Genomic DNA, 22,470 nt, shown 5'->3' with positions numbered 1-22,470 from the left:
CCGTGATTTTGTAGTAAAAGATCACAGAGAGGCACGGAGCATTATCAATCATGTTAATGCTCCGTGTCTCTGCTGTTTGGAACAGGCTTGGCACTCTTTCACGCAGCGGATTACCCGCGCGGAATTTGCTCGTGTGAAAGAGCCCTAACAGTCACATTAAAATTGGAAAACCCCTCACAAAAATCTAACTTTTTTAATTGTAGATTTTTAATATGTGTCTGCAGTAAATCTTGTTGGTGCACAACTTAGGGGACTCTATTGCATTTTTAACCCCTTAGTGACATAATTAATTTTAGCCTAAAGGACCAATATTTTCTCGCTTTGTCATAACTTTAAAAAAATAAAAATAAAATATTTTGCGGGATTAGTTGTAGGTTTTATAGGGACCATTTTGGGGTATATATAGTGTGTTAAATAACTTTTATATTATTTTTAGGGGGAAAGATAAAAAAAAGTTAATTTTTACATTATTTTGTGGAATTTAGTTACAGCTTTCACTGTGTGATAAAGACAACATAATTTTATTATGTCGGTCACTATAGTGATGATAATACCATGTTTCTATATATTTAAAAAAAATATATTTCCTCCTGCAGGCTGTCATCTCTGCAACTGCTCCCCCTCCTCCTCCAGACTGACAGGGATGGGGGCGGCTGCTTTAGCTGCTCATATATCTGGTTTGGTACCAGCTATAGATATAGGCTTTGTATTGTTTGAAAGCTGGTGTTCCAAGCTTTCAATAATGCCAGAATGGCAGCAATATCTTCAGTACAGATATCACCATTAGAAATCGGGATGCAGTGAATACAGCTGAAAGTAAAAGCAGGTTTTACCCACGATTATTCCTGACATGATTTCGAGGAAGCAGGAGGAGCAAGGGTGTACAGAGTGGCCCTCCCTCTGTGCACTTAACTGCTCATTTGCATATGGATTAAAGCTATTTTTTTTTGTCCTGATTTAAGCAATGGATGACCAAGTTAAAGGTGGCATTACATTCAGCTGAGCTAGCTCTACAAGCCACTTCGTTTGGTTTAACAGTGAATTTCCTGGTGACAGAAGTCCTCTCAGGGGGTATAAAGTTTGCAGCAAATACAATGCTTTCTATAGATAAGGAAACTATAACAGGGTTGTTAGGGTAGTTGCAGAAAATAAGTGTCACATTAGGTAGGGAACACAGCACCCCTAACTTCTATCTACACCACGGCCCCTACCTACTTGGAAGATCTGGCCTAAATGGTGGCTCCCAACCGGCCGATGGTCCAAAAAATGCCTGGAAATGCTCAAAATGTATTAAGAAGCCCAGGCCTCTTAATAAATTTGGCACATTCTGCACTAGCGCTTGCAATGCCAGTTATGGTATATCTGCCCAAGTAACTTACTGTAAATAGCTCTGAGCTTTTTTTATTCTGAAGATCTGGTGGAATCCCAAATGTCAGGTGCGGACACATCAGCCATATGCCATCACTTCTAATAACTTCTAGGTAAACCCCTAGTTAATAATGATCATCATACTCAACGGCCCAATAGACTTCTTTCTTTATATTCTGTGGTGTTAATGAAAATGATTTACAGCCCTTGTTGAGTGATTTATGCTAGTCAAGTGAATAGCTTTTAGTGGGATATGGCAGAGCTTACTTTTCTTTCCTTAATCACTTAATTATGATTCAAGGTAAAATCAAATGTCAACACTATAATACAGTTTTCTTCATTAACCAATGGTACGGTTCCTGAAATAGAAACCAGAACTTTTAATGCAGATGGCAAATACCTTTAAGGTAATTACACCTAACATAGAATACAGTTATGAATATTTAAGGGGGAAGAGGTAGTCCCCTTACTGTCTACACAAGGTTGAGGAAGAGAAGGAGGCCAAACCAGAGTACACTAGAACTGAAGACTACTGGAGAGGTCTCCCATCCAGATGTAGTATTAGTATAGTTTCTTCACACTGGAATTAGGAACACAGGCAAACTGGTAGCTCAAACAAGGACACTGTCAATGGTGACAGTCTCTTAAAAGTTACTCAGTGTATCTTATCCATAATAAAGGCACTCAGTGAATGGGACGGAGTTCTAATCATGATCCCACTGTATTATTTGTCAGGTGTAACAGCAAACAGTACAACTGACCTGTCCTTGTAATATGCTGGCCTGAAACCAAGGGATATTGTATAACGACAGATCTACTTCAAAGATATATATTGTTTTTTCAGTTCTGAATAACTTTCTTGTGTCAAATTGTCTTCTCCTCTTATTCTCTTTAAAGGGGTTATAACGGAATATGATATTGATGGACTATCTCCAGGAAAGGTCATCATTATCAGATAGTCAAGTGTCTGACACTCAGCATCACCACCAGTCGCTGTTTGAAGAGGTCACTGTGCTCGCTGGAGCTCCGGTGATCGCTGCTGTCTCTTCACAGCTTGCCATGCAGAGTGCCATACACAGTGCCTAGGCCACTTGATCACTTGACCAATGTACGGTGATGTCACTGACCTAGGAAAAGGTCATGCACTCACAGAGTGCCGCAGTCTCTTATAGAAGATGATCGGCAGTGATACCAGGAGTTGGACTCCCACCGTTCTGATATTGAAGATACACAATCAATATCAAATTCCTGGATAACCCTCTTTAAGGGGTTTTCCAGCTACAAGTGATGAGGATAGGCCATTACTATCAGTTTGGCGGGGGATTGACACTGCTTTTTCCTTCAGATCAGCTATTTTAGCGTAGCCGTGACTCTGGAAATTGGTGCTAGAATTACCACTGTGTAGTGAATGGAGCTGGTTAACACACTCAATGCACCAAAGGCCTAATTTGCTTATTAATAAAAATTATTATAACTTAGGAATGGAGCCTCGGAAAAACTAAAGTAATACAGCATTATAATCGGGTGACCGACAGCTATGTGTTTATGCAAACAGTTGGAGAAGGAGGTCACTGGTGACAGATTCCCTTTAAAAGAGAAATTGGATACCTTGCAAAATGTGTAACTGTGTGTGTTTTTGCATCTCTGCCTATAATGTATAGAATATGTTATATAAGTCTAGCAAGGCAAAGAAGCAAAAAGGGCAAAGACATTTTTCAGAGCTTACACACAGCAAGACGATGTTCAAATAGATGCCATGGCTTCTGTCCATACAGGATCTGTAATAGATATGACATATGTGATATAATCCCTTAGAAACTTGATTGGTATGAACATTTTTATTACCCACTGACTTATAATAGGACCATAACATTTCTGCCAGACTAACGTTATTTTACTGAATAGATCTGAATAGCATGGTGCCATTCTGACTATCCAAGAGTAAATGAAACCGGATTACAAAAGAACTAACCTTTAGGATTTTGGCCATAATCCTGTATTAGCAATATATAAGGATATATGTACCACAAGCCAACATTTGTCAGCCCCATTAGCATAGCAATAGGAAAGCAAGGGATGCTACGACAAGGACAACTAGCACAAAATATAATAGTAGTACAATATGGGTGACCCGTGGCATAAGAGGCTAAATGTAAAGAAACAGAGGTGAGAAAGAATACAGTTAGACCACCTGGGACCACCACTAGCAAAATGTAAAGCTGCTTCACCTTCTCTAGGAGATCTAAGGCAACTACTAGATTTTCACCAGAGTCCACCACGAGTCCAGTTGGACTTGCCTGCTAGAGACATAGGCTAAAATATAGACCAGTCAGGTTCCAAGGAGTAGCAGAAAAGTAAAACAAGCCAGTCTGAGCCAGAAGAGTAGATAGAAGACAAAACATAAGACAAAGGGTTAAACTAGAAAAAATGGAGGAGTCAAAGTTAGGAGAATCAGTAGGAGCCTAGGCTATAGACAAAAGGTTAAACCAGAAATAAGCTGAAGTCAATACATAGAAAGATCCAAAAAAAGGAAGTACTGTTCTTAGCAGACAGAACTAACAGGAGCTCAGGACCAAAATCACAGGCAAGGGTAGCAGTCAGTGCTAGAGTTAAATCCCCTGCCTAGCTCTGGGATGGGACGCTCACAGATGGACTGATTAACCGAAGTTTGGTTGTTCGGCATGGCAACCATCCTGGGAAGTCATGCACAGGATCATGGTTGGGCAAGCTCCTGACACTAAATGTAAGATGTCATAATTAGATCATAGTTATAACTAGTGTTGAGCGAATCGAAGTCCACAAAGCCAAATTTTCTCGTGCTCCTTGGTAGCAAATCGATTTTCCCTGAAATAGTGGATCCGATAAACAAAACACACATGAACATAAATTGCAAATATTTTATTGATAAATCACATAAAAGACGACCAAAAATTGGACAATAATAGATATATTAAATATGATGCAGTAATGGGGTGGCACTACAGAACAGCGCCCCACCAAGGTTACACAAAGATCGTTAAATACCCAGAGCCCATGTCTCCGATTGGCCCGATTATTGTCAAGATGAATTGTCTCATCACAGGCAAAAAGGAGACGTGAGCTTTAGTGGAAGTGCAGGTGTTGGCATGCTTGCAAAAAATATAGCAATTTGATAGACGCAGTGTGTGGATCACACATCCAAACATCGGATGTGAACAGGGGGGGAGGAAAGGGAAAGGAGGGGAGAGGAGAAAAGGGAGGAGGAGGGGGGAAAAGGGGGAGGGGCAAGGGGACCCCCGGAGGAGGGGGGGGGGGGAACTGAGGGAGAATTTATCAAAGGCTACACCATCTAGAGGAATGGCGCGAAGCTATTGCCCTCATTCAAACCAAATGGTGTGACTGTATTAAGTAAAAATATCCACTTGGTTTCTTTTTGAGCCAATGTCTTCTTCCAATCTCCTCCTCTGGGGGAAATGAGCACTCGATCAACTCCCCTGATCCTAAGCAAGGTACCATCCGAGTCGTGTTTCTCTTTAAAATGTCTCGGTAGGGTCTTCAATTGTGTGATATCTTGCTCATCTTTCGCTGCATCAATGGAAAGCACATGTTCCCTAACCCTTCTTCTTAACTGCCGGGACGTTAATCCCACGTAGATGAGATTGCAAGGGCAGATGGCCCAGTAAATGACCCCATTGGTCGTACACGTGATAGTGTTTTTGATCTTAAACACCTTATTTCCTGCCGAATTGTGGAAGTGGGTTGCTCTGTCAATGTTAGTGCATGCAACGCACTTCCCACATTCTTTAAATTATAATTCCCTGAAATAGTGTAAAACTAAATAAAATCATACTTACCTTATCAGTTTGTTTGTGATGGGCCATTTTGATTGAATATCTTGCACAAAATCGATATTTCGCACTAGATCTTCAATAAAGATGGTGGTGGCTGGCCCATCACAAGCAAATCGATGAGGTAAGTATGATTTAATTAATTTATTTTATTTTACACCCGATTATTGCCATCAGATGCCGCGATCATGTATGAACGTGGCCTCTGAGGGGTACAATGACGCGGCTCTGTCATTGCACCCACTACTTACATCATGAAGCAAATTTGTTTGCAAAATTCGTCGAAGCAGCAGAATCAAATTTATGAATACTTTGCTTATTTCTAATTATAACAGTTTGTATTGTTGTTGGTGGTAAGGGCACCAAGGCTTTTGGTTTCAGATGTTTCCTAGTCATATGAATGCTGGTGGTGATTTTGGAACTGTAACTAAATGGTAATATTATAATGATGGGTATGATAGTGGTGCAGAACAATAGATAATAAAGTAATCAGGATATGTTTTGTTTCCAATCAGCACAGCTTTCTAATTTCTCTGACATATAGAATGTGTTGGGCTTTATGGGTTTTCTCTGTAAATATGTGTCCCCAGAAGAAAGATTTAGTTTATTAAATGCAGTTCTAGACATGTGAAAGGTGACATTTCCCAAAGCTGTAGGATACAGAAGGCTTTGACAGCTTCAAAATAAATGTTTTCTTCAAAAGCCCCATAATATCATCAATGATTCACAATCAGTATTGGTGTATTTTGCCTGGCTTCAGAGGAGGATTATTAAACCAATATCCCTCCATGGACTTTGGTTGGTAGCTAGACAAATGAGCTGTCACATTCAGTTTATAACCCACATATTTTCGCTCAGTGCACATTTATGCATTTCAGCTTTTGCTTTGTTGCAAGCATTTCTTGACTACTGTCATCGGTATTCTCCCAAATAATTCATTACGAGAGGCTATAATTGTATTTCAAATTGCATGAAAAGACGTAAAAGAGTTATGTGATAATACAATGATAATGCATCTGGTATTCACCAGCCTTCAAAATAAAGACGTGCCTTCTTACTTTAAAGGGAAATCCCACCTTTGAAACATTTTTACATATTTTTGTCAAATGCAAAAAAAACACATAGTGCATTCATATTCCCATCCATTTTACTCTAATTCTTACTAATATAAATTTGTGGAAGGATAACAAGGGGTACAGGTGGAAGGGAAAGTGACTGCAGGATCAGACTACAGAGGGTTTTATTGTAGCCTTCTACCATGGAGACACATAGGTCCTAATAGGAGGTCTTCATAGGAGGTTTCAACAAGATGAAACCATGGCACATATAACAGTAGATGCAGGGGTATACCTATATGACAAAATTTCAGGGCCCAGATGGACTGAAACACTTGTGTCAACCCTGTAATTTTGTCATATAGGTATACCCCCTACATCTGCTATTATATGTGCCATGGTTTCATCTTGTTTATTACTGAGGATATATCCCAACCACTGATCGCTACTTACCAGTGTGCCATAATACTTTGCTATGCATAGGAGTTTTAGACACAAACTGATAGGAGATAGCAGTGACAAGCTGTCTATGTATATTGACTAGAGCAGAGATGCCCAACCTGCGTCTCTCCAGATGTTGCAAAACTGCAACTACCAGAATGCCTGGACAGCCTACAGCTATTAGGGCATGCTGGGAGTTGTAGTTTTGCAACAGCTGTAGGGCCGCAGGTTGAGCATCCCTGGACTAGAGTGTACCACAGAAAAATTTAAAATGGGGCCTTTGCTTATGCTGGCTCCTACCATCTTCACCACCACTGCAATCTTCTGTTGGAGAGAAAGATTGACTAACCCTTAAGCTAGTTTCCTACTCAGTCATTTGTTATTGTATTGGTGCTTGTTAAAGGTTTTTTCTGAGTGTGTTATACTGGCAACCTATCCATAGGGCTTCCAGGACCCCTACCAATCAACTGTTGAAGAGGCCGCAGCGCGCACGCTCTTCCTAGGCCAGTGACTTCATGTTCATCAGTCATATGGCTTAGGTACAGCTTAATCATTTTCAATTGAATGGGGCTGAGCTGTGATATGAGGCACAGGTGCTATCCAGTGGATGGTGCTGTGCTTGGTAAGCTGCTCCTGTAAGCGTCGTAACCTCTTCAAACAGCTGACAGGAGTCAGTCCCCCATTTAGCACATACTGGTGACATATCCTCAGGATAAATCATTAGTATAAAACATTTGGAAAACCCATTTAAGCATCATGGTTCATTAGTCTCACATTAGGTTCTGAAATAACACCATAAATGGCCTTGGCACAAAAAAAAAGGAATACAAATATGGATAATAAATTTCTCATTATGGTTGTAGAATAGACGTTGTCAAGTGACAGGAAGCTTTATATACAACCCACGGGCGTAGCTATGGGGGGTGCAGAGGTAGCAGTCGCTACCTGGCCCAGGAGCCTGAGGGGGCCCATAGACCCTTGTGCCGTATAAGAAGACACCATTATTATAGAAAGTGCATGCTGGTAGGGTTCTATCATAGATTTTGCACTGGGGCAGAGCATCTTCACGTTACACTTCTGGCTGCAGGTAAGGGGTTTGCTCAAGAATTTGGCATGGGGGGTGTAGTTTCAATTTTTACCTCAGGCAGCGTGAAGGCTATGTGCTCCCCTGCCCCTTTTCACAGAGTACTGAGCTAAATTCTTGCTCCAGGGCCCATGAGCCTTTAGCTACGCCCCCTGATACAACCCCAATTCCCAAAAAGTTTGAAAGCTGTGTTAAAGGTAAATAAATGTAAATACAAACATAATGCAATGATTTTCAGATCTTAACCCATATTTTATTCAAAATACATCATAGAACACATATCAGATGTTGAAAGTGAGACATTTTATCATTTCATGAAAAAAAATTACTTTAAGCTTGATGGCAGCAACACATCTCAAAAAAGTTGAGACAGGGCCATGGCTACCATTGTGTAGTATCCCCTGTTATTTTAACAACAGTCTGTAAATGTCTGGGAAATGAGGAGACCAATTGCTGGGGCTTTTGGAGGGGAATGTTGTCCCATTCTAGTCTGATGTAGAGTTCTATCTGCTCAACAGTCCTGGGTCTTTTTTGCCAGAATATTTGTTTCATGATGTGCCAAATGTTTTCTATTGGTGAAAGGCTGTAGGCTGGAAAGTTCAGCATCTGGACTCTTCTTCTGCAAAGCCATGCTATTGTAATGGATGCAGTATGTGATTTGAGTCAAACACTAGTGGTCAAGCAAAATTGTAGCCAGTGGCAGGCCAAGGGTAGGGCAGGCACAGTACATGCAAATGCATAAAACAGATCTGAGGTCAAGGCAGACAGCAAAGGGTAAATGCTGTAATCAGGCAGTGGAGGGTCAGAGTCAGAAAATGGTCAGAGATCTGTACACAGGCAGATAAACAGAACAGCACATCTTGGCAGGCACTAGCAAACTAGAAACATCTATTTTGTTCAGGTACCCTCCCCTAGGGGAAGGTAAACTAAGTACCTAAGGGTTGTCAGCTATTGGCTGGTAAAGATTAGGGTGTGTGAACACTGACCCTCTAAGAGCATGGAAAAGCATGCTCATGCACCCTACAGACAGACTGGCAAGGCGGCCTGAGTAAGGCGAGACATGGGATTTGCTGGAGGGCAGAGGAAGGCCAGCAGGACTAGACCGCGAGATCAACAACAGCAGCCGGATGAGTGACATGGCACCCATGCTCATCCTGGGCAGTGGTGGTGGGCATGGGCCACCGATATAACAGATATGTATAAATAGGGAAGCCATTGTTATAGGAATAACTATAATCGGGGGTGCTAAGGTTACAGGTGTACCATTATTATAAATAGCACTTGGTAGGTGGAGTACTCTGTTACAGATTTTGCTGAGGGGCCCAGGAGCTTCAATATCGTCACCATACACCTGTGGGAATATCTTGTACCTTAGGGTCCAGAATGTTCTCCATCAAACCCAAATCTTTGTTTGTTCATATTTTTAAATGGTTTTTATATTGTCTTGTAAGAATATGCTAGAAGCACGATTGCATAGTTTATTATTACAACTGAGACTTTTCTTTTCCACTAGCAATAACCCAATTGTGTCTTTACATCTGAGATAAGAAGGTTGATCCCCCGGTTAACTGGCAGTAATAGAATTAGTTTGATGCATAGAGCTGGGCTGTGTGCTTTCATACTACTGTTTGCCAATGTTTCTTTAATAAGGTATCATGATGTCCAAGGGACTTAAGAGAATCTTTGACAAGCTAGATGGAGTTTATTGGCTTTGTTTATCAGAAAAACCCTCTAGCTTATCGAACTTGACATTAAGAAAAGATATAACTCAAGATAGCTCAAATTACTTTGAGAGATTAAGGGACAGGAGCAAAACTGCACAGATGAGCGTCTGTAAATTACAATGTTGGTTTCTCCGAAACAGGAAATCTCAGCAAGAGATGGATATACTTTATGCAGCTTTAATACCAGTTTACAGATATCTTCTGGGACATTTCAGAAGTGTGTAATAATTATTTTCTCTTTTTTTTTAGTGTACCAACATTCCAGGACCTTTCTGAAGAAATACTTAGTAAACTTGCCGATGTACTTGAAGAGGTAAGAAAAATACCATTCACCATTTCTAGATATGAGAGAATTTCCTATTCAGCCAGCTGAATTCGACCTGAATCGAAGTGTTCCAAATGCTTATGGAAATATCTGTCCTCTACTCTCTCTTCTCTCACTTATTTTCTTTCTCTTCTCATCTCTCCTCAATTCTCTTGAATCAAATTGGTTTAGCTAGAATCAGAAATTTAGAAAAATGTGGGTTGAATTTCTGAGTTTTTGAATGGATTGGCTCATCTCTAATCATTTCCTTATCCTCTGTCCTACTGTGACACCTGTTACATTTTATGAAAAGTGATATCAAGATTTGTTGTGATGTCATTTATAGCTGATTATATTTTCAGGTGACGTGTACTGCTTCTTACAGTTTATAACATTTTAGGCTACTTTAACACTAGCGTTTTTGCTGGATCCGGCAGGGTTCAGCAAAAACGCTTCCGTTACTGATAATACAACCGTCTGCATCCGTTATGAACCAATTAGGTTGTTATTATCTTTAACATAGCCAAGACGGATCATGAAAGTCAATGGGGGACGGATCTGTTTTCTATTGTGTCAGAGAAAACAGATCCATCCCCATTGACTTGCATTGTGTGTCATGACGGATTCGTCTTTCTCCGCTCCCCAGAACAGAAAGCAAACTGCAGAAGTTCCTGTATGAAAGTGAAACGGAATGCATTTTGGAGCATCCTTCAGTTGAATTGGGACAAAACGGAAGTGTGTTTTTTTTTCCTGTATTGAGACCCTATGACGGATCTCAATACCGCAAAATATTTACCCTAGTGTGAAAGTAGCCTCACAGGTGAAATGTGTACAAAATTTTGGTTCCAATTTCAAGTCATTCTCTCAAGTTATGCAAATATCTACTACATAGTACTGCTAGTCACCCTTGGAAACAGACAGCAGCTTAGTTCCTTTGTTGTCAGACATGTGACCAGGGGAGTAGAGGGTATAAAGGTAAGAGTTGCACATAGGACTTGAAGACCTACATAACAACCTAAACCAGAAAACAGTACAATGCAAATACTTCAGCTGATGTCTCCGTGTAAGACCATGTATACCCCTATTGAAATGATTATGGGGTTGGCTGATAGTACTTCCAAATGCTTGGTTGGGCTTCTTTACGCTGCCAGTCACATAGGTATGTAAAGTGTGCCATGCTTTCTAACAGTCATCTAATGCATTTGAATAAAAGATACGCAATTATCAAGTGTATAAAGGCACATTTATAGAGGGGCGGAAAGGCTGCAATTACAGACTCATGAAGTGTGTTTAACTGTAGACTTACACAGGGGTGGCATTGGGTAGGCCTACAGGGTGTGATTACAGACTTCAGGGGGTGGCAGTGGGCAGCGTATATGGAGGAGTAGTTACAGGATTAAGGTGGGGTGGCAGGGTTTATGATGGTGTCATGAGGGCAGGCTGCTTTATCCCACTAATTGATAGACTTCAGACCACCTAATGGTCGCAGTTTTAATGGCACAACACCAAATCTTGCATCTAGAAAGATCTATGGCATTTCAGAGAGTGGTCGTGTGAGATTCATACTACACTACTGCATTTGGTTATCTCTGGATAACACAACCAGTTTTCCTCAGTATTCATTTTTCACATGACCCACAGAGTCACTGCCTGATTTGACTGCCTTGATAATGTCCTGTTTGTATCTTTTCCGGCATGCATTTGCAACGACTCAGTCGATTTTGTCAATAATCTTCCCAGTTCCACACAGTACTTTACTCAGCTTGCCGTCTTTCCTGCTGGCCGAAGTATCCTGTTTGACAGCAAGTGGAGACGTTCTGAAGCATTATCTAGCAGTGACTGTTTACAAAGCTCTGCAGGCCCCTGGCAAATGAAAAAAACATTATACTACTGACATAGACAGACATGTATGGTGAGACTGCGACGGGTCTTATTTCATCATTGATATAAGCTGAAAGTAAATGACCAAAGTATGAGTTTACTTTGTAAGTGCAAATAGATACGTTCTTGGAAGGAAATGTAATGGAAAAAGGTTCCTCTTGTAATGTGAGAGAAAGAAGACGTCATATACAGAGGTTTTCCCTCTATAGTAAGTGTACAGTATATTGCTAGGATAAGCCATGGCTTACTGATTGATGAGGGTCTGACTTACTGGAGCCCACCATCAGAATGAATTGAGTAAGCACTAAAGATCCTTGGAATAAAAGAACTTAGTGTACCACCGATCTGGAATATGCTATAATTATTATTATTATTATTATTGTATTATTTCTTAGCAATATAAGGTAAATACACCATTTATGTCATGATTATGTTTTATATATTTTTTTTTACCATCCTGGTAACAGACTACAAGCAATTCCTTTGTAAGTCTTCTTCTTACTAAAATTCCAAATGTATTAGGGAATGGATAGAGGAATCAGACTTCGCTGCATTTGTTTCAGCCATGTTAACATAGATTTTCCAAAATACTACAGGTACCATGAGCAACACAAGAAAGGCAGCAGGAGATTAGGGAGGTTAACAAGTGGCTCAAGAACTGGTGTAGGAAGGAGGGGTTTGGGTTCCTGGAGAACTTGGCCAACTTCTCTGTTGGCTACAGGCTCTATCATAGGGATGCGCTGCAACTCAATGCGGAAGCGGCAGCTGTATTGGGTGAGAAGATGGCTAGAAGGTTGGAGGAGTGTTTAAACTATGGAATGGGGGAGGGTAATTATGTTATAGGATGGGAAGATAGTGCAGATAGAGACCGGGGGCAAGGTAATGGGACTGGGGGAGGAATGGAAGGTGGGACTAGAACAGTTCAGAAGGAAAAGTGTAGGGTAAAAAAATATACATAAACCTCTTAAATGTATGTATACTAATGCCAGAAGCCTGACTAATAAAACTGGGGAACTGAAAGTAGTGATGTTTGAGGAGTACTATGACAGAGTGGGAATAACTGAGACATGGCTGGATGATAGCTATGACTGGGCGGTTAATGTACATGGTTACAATAGGAGTTTATTATAAATCACCTAATATACCAGAGTCCACAAACAATCTGCTACTAAACGAGATAGACAAGGCAGCAAATCATAATGAGGTTATTATTATGGGAGACTTCAACTACCCAGATATAGACTGGGAAACTGAAACCTGTATATCTCATAAAGGAAACAGGTTCTTGGCAATAACCAAAGATAATTACCTTTCCCAACTGGTTTGGGACCCGACTAGAGGGATGGCCATACTGGACTTAGTATTAACCAATAGACCTGACAGAACAACAGATATGCAGGTTGGGGGACACCCGGGAAATAGTGACTATAAAGTAAAAACCTTCCAATTATCATTCAAAAGAGTGTTTCTTCAGGGAGGAACAAAAATACCAAACTTCAAAAATGCTAAATTTAGCAAACTAAGAGAGGACATAGGCCTAACTAACTTGGACAAAGTCCTCAAATATAAAAATACAGCCACAAAATGGGATATTTTTAAAAGCATTCTTAAATCTAATTGTGAGAGGTACATACCGTATGGGAATAAAAGATTAAGGAACAAGAAATAAAAACAATGTGGATAAATAGAACTGTAAAGAAAGCAATGAATGACAAAAAGAAAGCATTTAAATCACTACAATAGGAGGGTAGCTAAGAATCACTGAAAAACTTTAAGGAAAAAATTGAATATGTAAAAAACAAATAAAAGCAGCCAAAATAGAGACCGAGAGATTAATTGCCAAAGAGAGCAAAACTAATCCTAAAATGTTTTTCAATTATATAAACAGTAAAAAGTATAAATCTGAAGGTGTCGGCCCTCTACAGAGTAACGAGGGGGGAGTTGCAGAGAGCGATGAGGAGAAAGCAAAGCTATAAAATATTTTTCCTCCACTGTATTCACAAAAAAATTATAAACTGTCAGATGAAATGCAGAATGTAAAAGTAAATTCCCCATTAAAAGTGCCATGTCTGACCCAGGAAGAAGTACAGTGGCGTCTTAAAAAGATTAAAATAGACAAATCGCCAGGACCGGATGGCATGCACCCCTATATCCTAAGAGAATTAAACAATGTCATAGCCAGACACTTATTTCTGATATTTAAGGACTCTATACTGACAGGGAGTGTTCCACAGGTTTGGCGCATAGCAAATGTAGTGCCAATATTCAAAAAGGGTCCAAAAACAGAGTCCGGAAACTATAGGCCGGTAAGTTTAACATCTGTCGTGGGTAAACTGTTTGAAGGTTTTCTAAGAGATGCTATGTTAGAGCATCTCAATAGAAATAAGCAAATAATGCCATATCAGCATGGCTTCATGAGGGATCGGTCATGTCAAACTAATTCTATCAGTTTCTATGAGGAGGTAAGTTCTAGACTTGACAGCGGCGAATCAATGGATGTCGTATATCTGGACTTCGCCAAAGCATTTGACACTGTACCACATAAAATGTTAGTATATAAAAAGAGAATTTTTGGACTGGGAGGAAATGTCTGTATGTTGGTAAGTAACTGGCTCAGTGATAGAGGAGCGTGGTTATTAAGGGTACACACTCAGATTGGGTCACTGTCACTAGTGGAGTACCTCAGGGGTAAGTATTGGGCCCTAATCTCTTCAATATATTTATTAATGATCTTGTAGAAGGCTTGCTTAGTAAAATATTAATTTTTGCAGATGACACTAAACTGTGTAAAGTAATTAACACGGAAGAGGACCGTATACTGCTACAGATGGATCTGGATAGATTAGAGGCTTGGCAGATAAGTGGCAGATGAGGTTTAACACTGACAAATGTAAGGTTATGCACATGGGAAAGAATAATGCAAATCACCCGTACATACTAATCTGTAAAACACTGGGTAACACTGACATGGAAAAGGACCTAGGAATTTTAGTGAACAGCAAACTAAGCTGTAGAAATCAGTGTCAGGCAGCTGCTGCCAAGACCAATAAGATAATTGGTTGCATCAAAAGGGGCATAGATGCCCGTGATGAGAACATAGTCCTGCCACTTTACAAATCACTAGTCAGACCACACATGGGGTATTGTGTACAGCTCTGGTCTCCTCTGAACAAGGCAGACATAGCAGAGCTGGAGAGGAGGGCAACTAAAGTAATAACTGAAATGGGGGGACTACAGCACCCTGAAAGATTATCAACATTAGGGTTATTCACTTTAGAAAAAAGACAACTGAGGGGAGATCTAATTACTATGTATGAATATATCAGGGGTCAGTACAGGGATCTCTCCCATCATCTATTTATCCCCAGGACTGTGACTGTGACGAGGGGACATCCTCTGCATCTGGAGGAAAGAAGGTTTGTACACAAACATAGAAAAGGATTCTTTATGGTAAGAGCAGTTAGACTATGGAGCTCTCTGCCTGAGGAGGTGGTGATGGTGAGTTCACTAAAAGAGTTCAAGAGGGGCCTGGATGTATTTCTGGAGTGTAATAATATTACAGGCTATAGCTACTAGAGAGGGGTCGTTGATCCAGGGAGTTATTCTGATTGCCTGTTTGGAGTCGGGAAGGAATCTTTTTCCCCTTAAGTGAGGAAAATTGGCTTCTACCTCACAGTTTTTTTTTTTTTTGCCTTTCTCTTTATCAACTTGCTGTAATGACCGGCGTCACGCACAGGGAGGGAAAAGGGAAAGCCCTGCCCAAGGGAGAGGGAAAGGTGGTGACCCCTGACTCACCTTGCGGCTGGCACCTGACTGCCCTGACGTCCCTAGACGGGTTCCTCACCCGTGCGGTGATCACGTGCCTAAACCCTGGCTTTCCCTAAAATGAGCCCTAGATAGTGAACGGGCCGGTGGGATCGCTAGTCCGCACCACTGACACTAAGAGGGAAACACCAGGGAGAGGACAGACAATACAGACAAACACATAAACCCAGGTGGGCGACCACAGCAGACCACAAAGGTCCAACAGGAATCCGGAGGGAAACGTTCTGGACCAACAACCAGAGAACGCAGCAACACAGCTCCAGTGGGTCAGTATAGAAGTCCAGGCAGGAAGCGCTATATCTGGCAACCAGAGAAGTTTGAGAGGGGAATATAAGGAGGTTGGGAGTGCTGGACAAGGAACAGCTGAGGAGAAGGAGCTACGGATCCCTGAGTGAGCCAAAAAGGGTTGCAAAGCAAACCCAGAAAGCTACCATAAGGAAACAGCCCTATCTTACATAGAGCGCGCAGCCAACCGCTGCGACTTCCTGACCCCGGGTATAACGGAGTCAGGCGTGGTTCTTGACACCCTCGTGACACTTGCAGGATAACAGGCCGAACTGGAAGGACAAATGTCTTTTTTTGGCCTTATATACAATGTTACTATGCTACACTTCAAAGAGTGCACTCTGGGCACTTGCTGGAGCAGAATTTGGCAGAATAAAACTTTATATTCTCATTACTCCTGAGGAGAGAATCTCTACAAATGGCATGTTTCTACTGCTCTCCCCACCCCTTGACTAGTGCCATCAGCAATTTACAGTAGCATGATCAAAGACAACATTCACATGGAGTTTTTAGATTCTGCTAATTCTTATAGTAGTGTCCCCAAGTACTCTGGTTTCTGAGAGGATAACTATCTTACTATGAAAATTAAACCTAGTGGATCTTGGAGAATGAGTACCTAGATGGTAACCACGGACTCCCCTGTTCCATGACAAATATCCACATAAGTAAAAATTTCCAAGCTGCCTTTGTGTCCCTTAGGTGAGAAAATCACACTGTAGATGGTTGTTGTAGACTGTTTGCAAAGATGTTTAATTTTTGATGATTGCATAAAAACAGTAAAAAACTGCTGTGAAGGTGGTCCTTTCCTTTAATAGGTAAAAGTGACTGCTGGCACCGGTAATTTACTTTATTTAACTGCAATCATTTTTTATGACCAGATTTTGACTTTTGTATTGTTATTCTATACTTTCTATTAAGAGTTTTAAGGTCATATTGATTTTTCTTCTCCCATGACAAGAACCGCACGGCATACCTTTTACAATCCTATTATAACACTTGTACTCTAAATAAATTTTACTATGTAGCCGAGTCCTACTTATTTTCACAAGAGTAAAGGCTGTAACTCTCTAGAGGGAATGTTCACCTACAAGCAGAGTTCTGCTGTCATCTGTGAAATGTCATCACCATTTATCCAAAACCTTGAGAAGAATTCAGGATTGTCAGTGACACTCTTCAGCAGTGTGAAAGGGCCAGGCGAGCTCATCTGTACAAATTTCTGCAGCTGTAATTATAGGATACCGATAATTATATGGTTTATCCAAAGCATAACTAGCATGCCTTATACAAATGTAAAATTAAATTATTGCACTAAGCTATTTATGGATATGGCCTTTAGAATATAAGCAATAAAATCCATCATTGAACTGGAGTCCATGGGGCCCAACCTCTGTGCGTACAGGACGTTAAGGGCTTTGTTTTATTACAGGTCCATTATTGTCAGAGCTTGGGCCCACCAAAAGATCCTCTGGTATTTTGGTGGGCCAGTCTGACCATGATGATTCTGTTTGCTTGTGAATAAAGCTTATAGTTATATGGTCCCTCCATGGCTCCCAGGCTATCTTCCCTGGACTTCTGGTCCCTGCATGTAAAACTTTTTGCACCTTCTTCCAATAACTGGCCTTAGTGGTGACTTGTCCCCAAGTGTCATGTGACCTACTAGCAGGGGCCCAAGCCCCAATGAATATGGCCCAGTTCTCTGAGCCCCCCCCCCCCCAACACACACACACACCGTATTTTCTATACAGCAGCACATACCTGTCATATCCAGGACTTCCCAGGTGACGTCTCCTCCCATGTAGATCTTCTCTGTCATTATCTTCTCCATTTGGTCGTACAACTTCTTTCAGCCGTGCCTTGTCTCTGCAGAGTGTGACACACAAACATCTTAGCTTCTTCACATTTCTATCATCATCTCCCAACCTGGAGTCCCCAAAGTGTTATCTTGCTGCTCTCTGTGCTCTCCAATACCCCCAAATACTATACTGAAGAAAAAGGAGTGTCCCCATAGTAATAGTGCTCCTCATAGTCCCACCAATAATAATTCCCTTCTAGAATGTTCTCATTAGTAATACTGCCCCTACAGTGCCTCCAACAGTGATAATGCTCCCCAAGAATGCCCCTATTAGTAATACTGCCCCCTATAGTGCCCCCAACTGTGATAATGCTCCCCAAGAGTGCCCCCATTAATAGAAGAGACCTCCAGTATTAATAATACCCTCACAGAACCCCCAGTAGAAATAAGGACCCATATTGTTCCCCCAGTGGTAAGAAAGTTATCTACAGACCCCTCAGTAGTAATAAGCCCCCCATAGTGCTCTTAGTAGAAATAAGGCGGATCTATAAGTCACTCCTATAGAGCCCCCAGTAGTAATAAGAATGCCTATAATGTCCCCTGGATTTATAATACCCCTACAGTGCCCCCAGTATTTATACTGCCCCCTACTGTTATAATGCTCACCCTGAAGTGCCCCTAGTATTTAGACTGCCCCCTGCAGAGCCCCTTGTAGTTATTTTCCTCCCTCTATAATACAGTGCCATGTAAATAACAGTACACTATCTTCCTGCCCCCTCCAAAATACAGTCCTATGCAAATAACATCACTCCACTCCCTTCAGCCCCTCCAATATATAGTCCCATGTAAATAACACTATTTCCCTCCCTCCGCCATAGAGTCCCATGTATATAACATCACACCATCTCTCCAGCCCCCTCCAAAATACAGTACCATGTAAATAACATCACCTCCTCCCCAGCTGCCTTCAACATACAGTCCCAAGTAAATAATATCACCCCTCCCCAGCTGCCTCCAACATGCAATCCCATGTAAACATTGCCCCCTCAACATTCAGTCCCATGTAAATAACATAATTCCCCCCACTAGCCACCTTCAACATAGAGTCCCATGTAAATAACATCACCCCCTCAACATTCAGTCCCATGTAAATAACATCACTCCCTCCCTCAAACCCCTGTAACATTCAGTCCCATGTAAATAACATCACTCCCTCCCACAGCCGCCATCAACATACAGTCCCATGTAAATAACATCACTGCCTTCCCAACCCCTCTGATATACAGTCCCATGTAAATAACATTACTCCCTTTCACAGCCCCCATCAACATACAGCCCCATATAAATATCACTGTCTCCCCCCAGCCCCCTCCAACATACAGTCCCATGTAAATAACATCACTTCCTCCCACAGCCACCACAACAACACAAAGTTCCCTTCAGCAATAAAATACAGTCCCAGTAAAAAAAAAAAAAAAAAACACAACTCCCAGCATTTCTCTGCCTCTCCCCAGTGGCATGCCAAGGGTGTTTGGCACCCGGGACGGGTCCTTTCTTTGGCACCCCTCCCAATACTTTAAAAAAAATTGTCCCCCCTCACAGTAGTATTGCCCTCATTGTACAATTTTCACAGTAGTTTTGTACAGATGTGTGCCCCCTCACAGTAGTTATGCCCTCATTATCCCATCTCACAGTAGATATGCACACATTGTGCCCCCCTCACAGTAGTTATGCCCTCTCGGTGCCTCTTTCACAGTTGTAATGCCCTCTTGGGTGCCCCCTTCACAGTAATAATCTCCATTGTGCCCCCTTCACAGTAATAATCCCCATTGTGCCCCCTTCATAGTAATAATCCCCATTGTGCCCCCTTCATAGTAATAATCCTTATTGTGCCCTCTTCATAGTAATAATCCCCATTGTGTCCCCTTCATAGTAATAATCCCTATTGTGCCCCCTTTATAGTAATAATGCACACTGTGTCCCCTTCATAGTAATAATGCCCATTGTGCCCCCTTCACAGTAATAATGCCTTTTGTGCCCCCTTCACAGTAATAATGCCTTTTGTGCCCCCTAATAGTAGTAATGCCCACTGGGCTAGTAATGCCCTCTGTGCCCCCTCCATAGTAGAAATCTCCATTGTTCCCCCTTCACAGTAACAATGCCCACTGTGCCCCTTCACAGTAATAATGCCCTCTGTGCCCCCTTCATTGTAGTAATGCTCTCTGGCTCTGTGCCCCTCCATAGTAGAAATGCTCATTGTTCCCCCTTCACATTAGTAATGCCTTCTGTGTCCCCTCCATAGTAGTAATGCCCTCTGTGCCCCCTCCATAGTAATATAGTCCTCTGTGCCTCCTCCTTAGTAATATAGTCCTCTGTGCCCCCTCCATAGTAATAAAGCCATCTGTGCCCCCTCTGTATAAAAAACAAACAAAAAAACACAACTACTCACCTTGTCACGTTTCTGAAGCTCACATACCTCTCTTCCCTGCAGGCACAGATCGCTCTGCAGCACTGTATGGGCGGTGCTTATGCAGATTTCTGGGCTGCAGGCTCCACCCCCACACAAGACAGCAGTGCGGTTTGTGCCTGCAGGCTGAATGGTGGAGCGAGGATAAGTTTTTCTGCTTCTCCATTCAGAGCACCGCCGACCTGAAGGAGGGAAGGAGCGCTGGGAGCTGAGCGGTGAGTGACAGGACCGCAGCTTCCAGCGCTCCAGCAATAAGTGCTTCAATCTGTATTGATGGAAGCGTTCATTGCTTCTGGCACCCCTGAGAGTGGGCACCCAGGGTGGACCACCCCCCCATGCCCCCCCTTAGTACACCACTGCCTCTCCCTTCACTTACCTCTCTTCGTGTAGCAGACCTCACCACAGCTTCTTCCCAAGGACTTTTCCTCTTCACTGCCTTTCTTTCCAGCAATGGTCACATGATGTTGACATCATCGCAGGTCCTTCTCAATCACTGCCTGTTTTACTGGTCACATGACCTGTGATGTCATCACAGGTCCTTCAACTCTTCCAGTGCAATACAGTTGTATTCAGCTGGCAGGCAGGACATTTGGGGCCTGGGAGAAAACATTGGGGGCCCAAGCCCCGAATGTTTTAATCTAGAAACGCCCCTGCCTACCAGTGATTTGCCACTTGAGGACATCGAGGTGAGTCATTGACTGTTGTTGCACATGTGACCCAGTCTCTGTAAAAAGCTTACAGGAGGGGCCTGGAAGCCTAGTCAATCACAATGTGTGACCAGTCTTCTATTCATTCTAGGGACTCCAATATCTTATTCTTGTGATCATTGGGGGTCACAGCAGCTTAGACTTCCACTGATTACATACATATCCTGTTGATGGGGGACAAGTTCTTATAGTGGGACAACCCCTTTAATTTACAGGTACAAATAACACCTACTACAAGAGAAAGTAAATATCTCGTCACAAGGAAGTGAAGTAAAATGGAAAATATAAATTTAAAGTGCTTGAAACCTCAGCCCCCCTAGCTGAAACACCCTTAATGACCAGACCACTTTTTACACTTCTGCACTACACTACTCTCACCGTTTATTGCTCGGTCATGCAACTTACCACCCAAATTAATTTTACCTCCTTTTCTTCTCACTAATAGAGCTTTCATTTGGTGGTATTTCATTGCTGCTGACATTTTTACTTTTTTGTTATTAATCGAAAAATAAAATTTTTTTTGCAAAAAAATTACGTTTTTCACTTTCAGTTGTAAAATTTTGCAAAAAAAACGACATCCATATATAAATTTGTCGCTAAATTTATTGTTCTACATGTCGTTGATAAAAAAAAAGTTTGGGTAAAAAAAAAATGGTTTGGGTAAAAGTTATAGCGTTTACAAACTATGGTACAAAAATGTGAATTTGCGCTTTGTGAAGCAGCTCTGACTTTCTGAGCACCTGTCATGTTTCCTGAGGTTCTAAAATGCCCAGACAGTGCAAACACCCCACAAATGACCCCATTTCGGAAAGTAGACACCCTAAGGTATTCACTGATAGGCATAGTTAGTTCATAGAACTTTTTATTTTTTGTCACAAGGAAAATGATGATTTATTATTATTATTATTTTTCTTACAAAGTCTCATATTCCACTAACTTGTGACAAAAAATAAAAACTTCCATGAACTCACTATGCCCATCACAAAATACCTTGGGGTGTCTTCTTTCCAAAATGGGGTCACTTGTGGGGTAGTTATACTGCCCTGGCATTTTAGGGGCCCAAATGCGTGCAAAGTAGTTTGAAATCAAAATCTGTAAAAAATGACCAGTGAAATCCGAAAGGTGCTCTTTGGAATGTGTGCCCCTTTGCCCACCTAGGCTGCAAAAAAGTGTCACACATCTGGTATTGCCATACTCAGGAGAAGTTGGGGAATGTGTTTTGGGGTGTCATTTTACATATACCCATGCTGGGTGATAGAAACATCTTGGCAAAAGACAACTTTTCCCATTTCTTTTATACAAAGTTGGCATTTGACCAAGATATTTATCTCACCCAGCATGGGTATATGTAAAATGACACCCCAAAACACATTGCCCAACTTCTCCTGAGTACGGCGATACCAGATGTGTGACACTTTTTTGCAGCCTAGGTGGGCAAAGGGGCCCACATTCCAAAGAGCACCTTTAGGATTTCACCGGCCATTTTATACAGATTTTGATTTCAAACTACTTCTTACACATTAGGGCCCCTAAATTGCCAGGGCAGTATAACTACCCCACAAGTGACCCCATTTTGGAAAGAAGACACCCCAAGGTATTCCGTGAGGGGCATGGCGAGTTCCTAGAATTTTTTATTTTTTGTCACAAGTTAGTGGAATATGAGACTTTGTAAGAAAAAAAAAATCATCATTTTACGCTAACTTGTGACAA

The 22,470-nt window shown here is 41.6% G+C and overlaps 1 protein-coding gene across 3 annotated transcripts in view; it reads left to right on the top strand.

Annotated features, from left to right (window-relative positions):
* The window catches only part of PRKG1 (protein kinase cGMP-dependent 1), a 1,133,286-nt gene that overhangs the window by 914,542 nt on the left and 196,274 nt on the right, over positions 1-22,470 (top strand). For all 3 annotated transcript variants that reach the window (XM_044296555.1, XM_044296554.1, XM_044296556.1), the window contains exon 5: positions 9,749-9,812. In XM_044296555.1, coding sequence (XP_044152490.1) covers positions 9,749-9,812 — 64 coding nt within the window. The remainder of the gene's footprint in view (positions 1-9,748; positions 9,813-22,470) is intronic.

The sequence above is a fragment of the Bufo gargarizans genome, chromosome 6 (genome assembly GCF_014858855.1).
Source record: "Bufo gargarizans isolate SCDJY-AF-19 chromosome 6, ASM1485885v1, whole genome shotgun sequence".
In the NCBI taxonomy this organism is placed as follows: domain Eukaryota; kingdom Metazoa; phylum Chordata; class Amphibia; order Anura; family Bufonidae; genus Bufo; species Bufo gargarizans.
The sequence above is the reverse complement of the archived record's forward strand: the minus strand, read 5'-3'. Positions and strand labels throughout refer to the sequence as shown.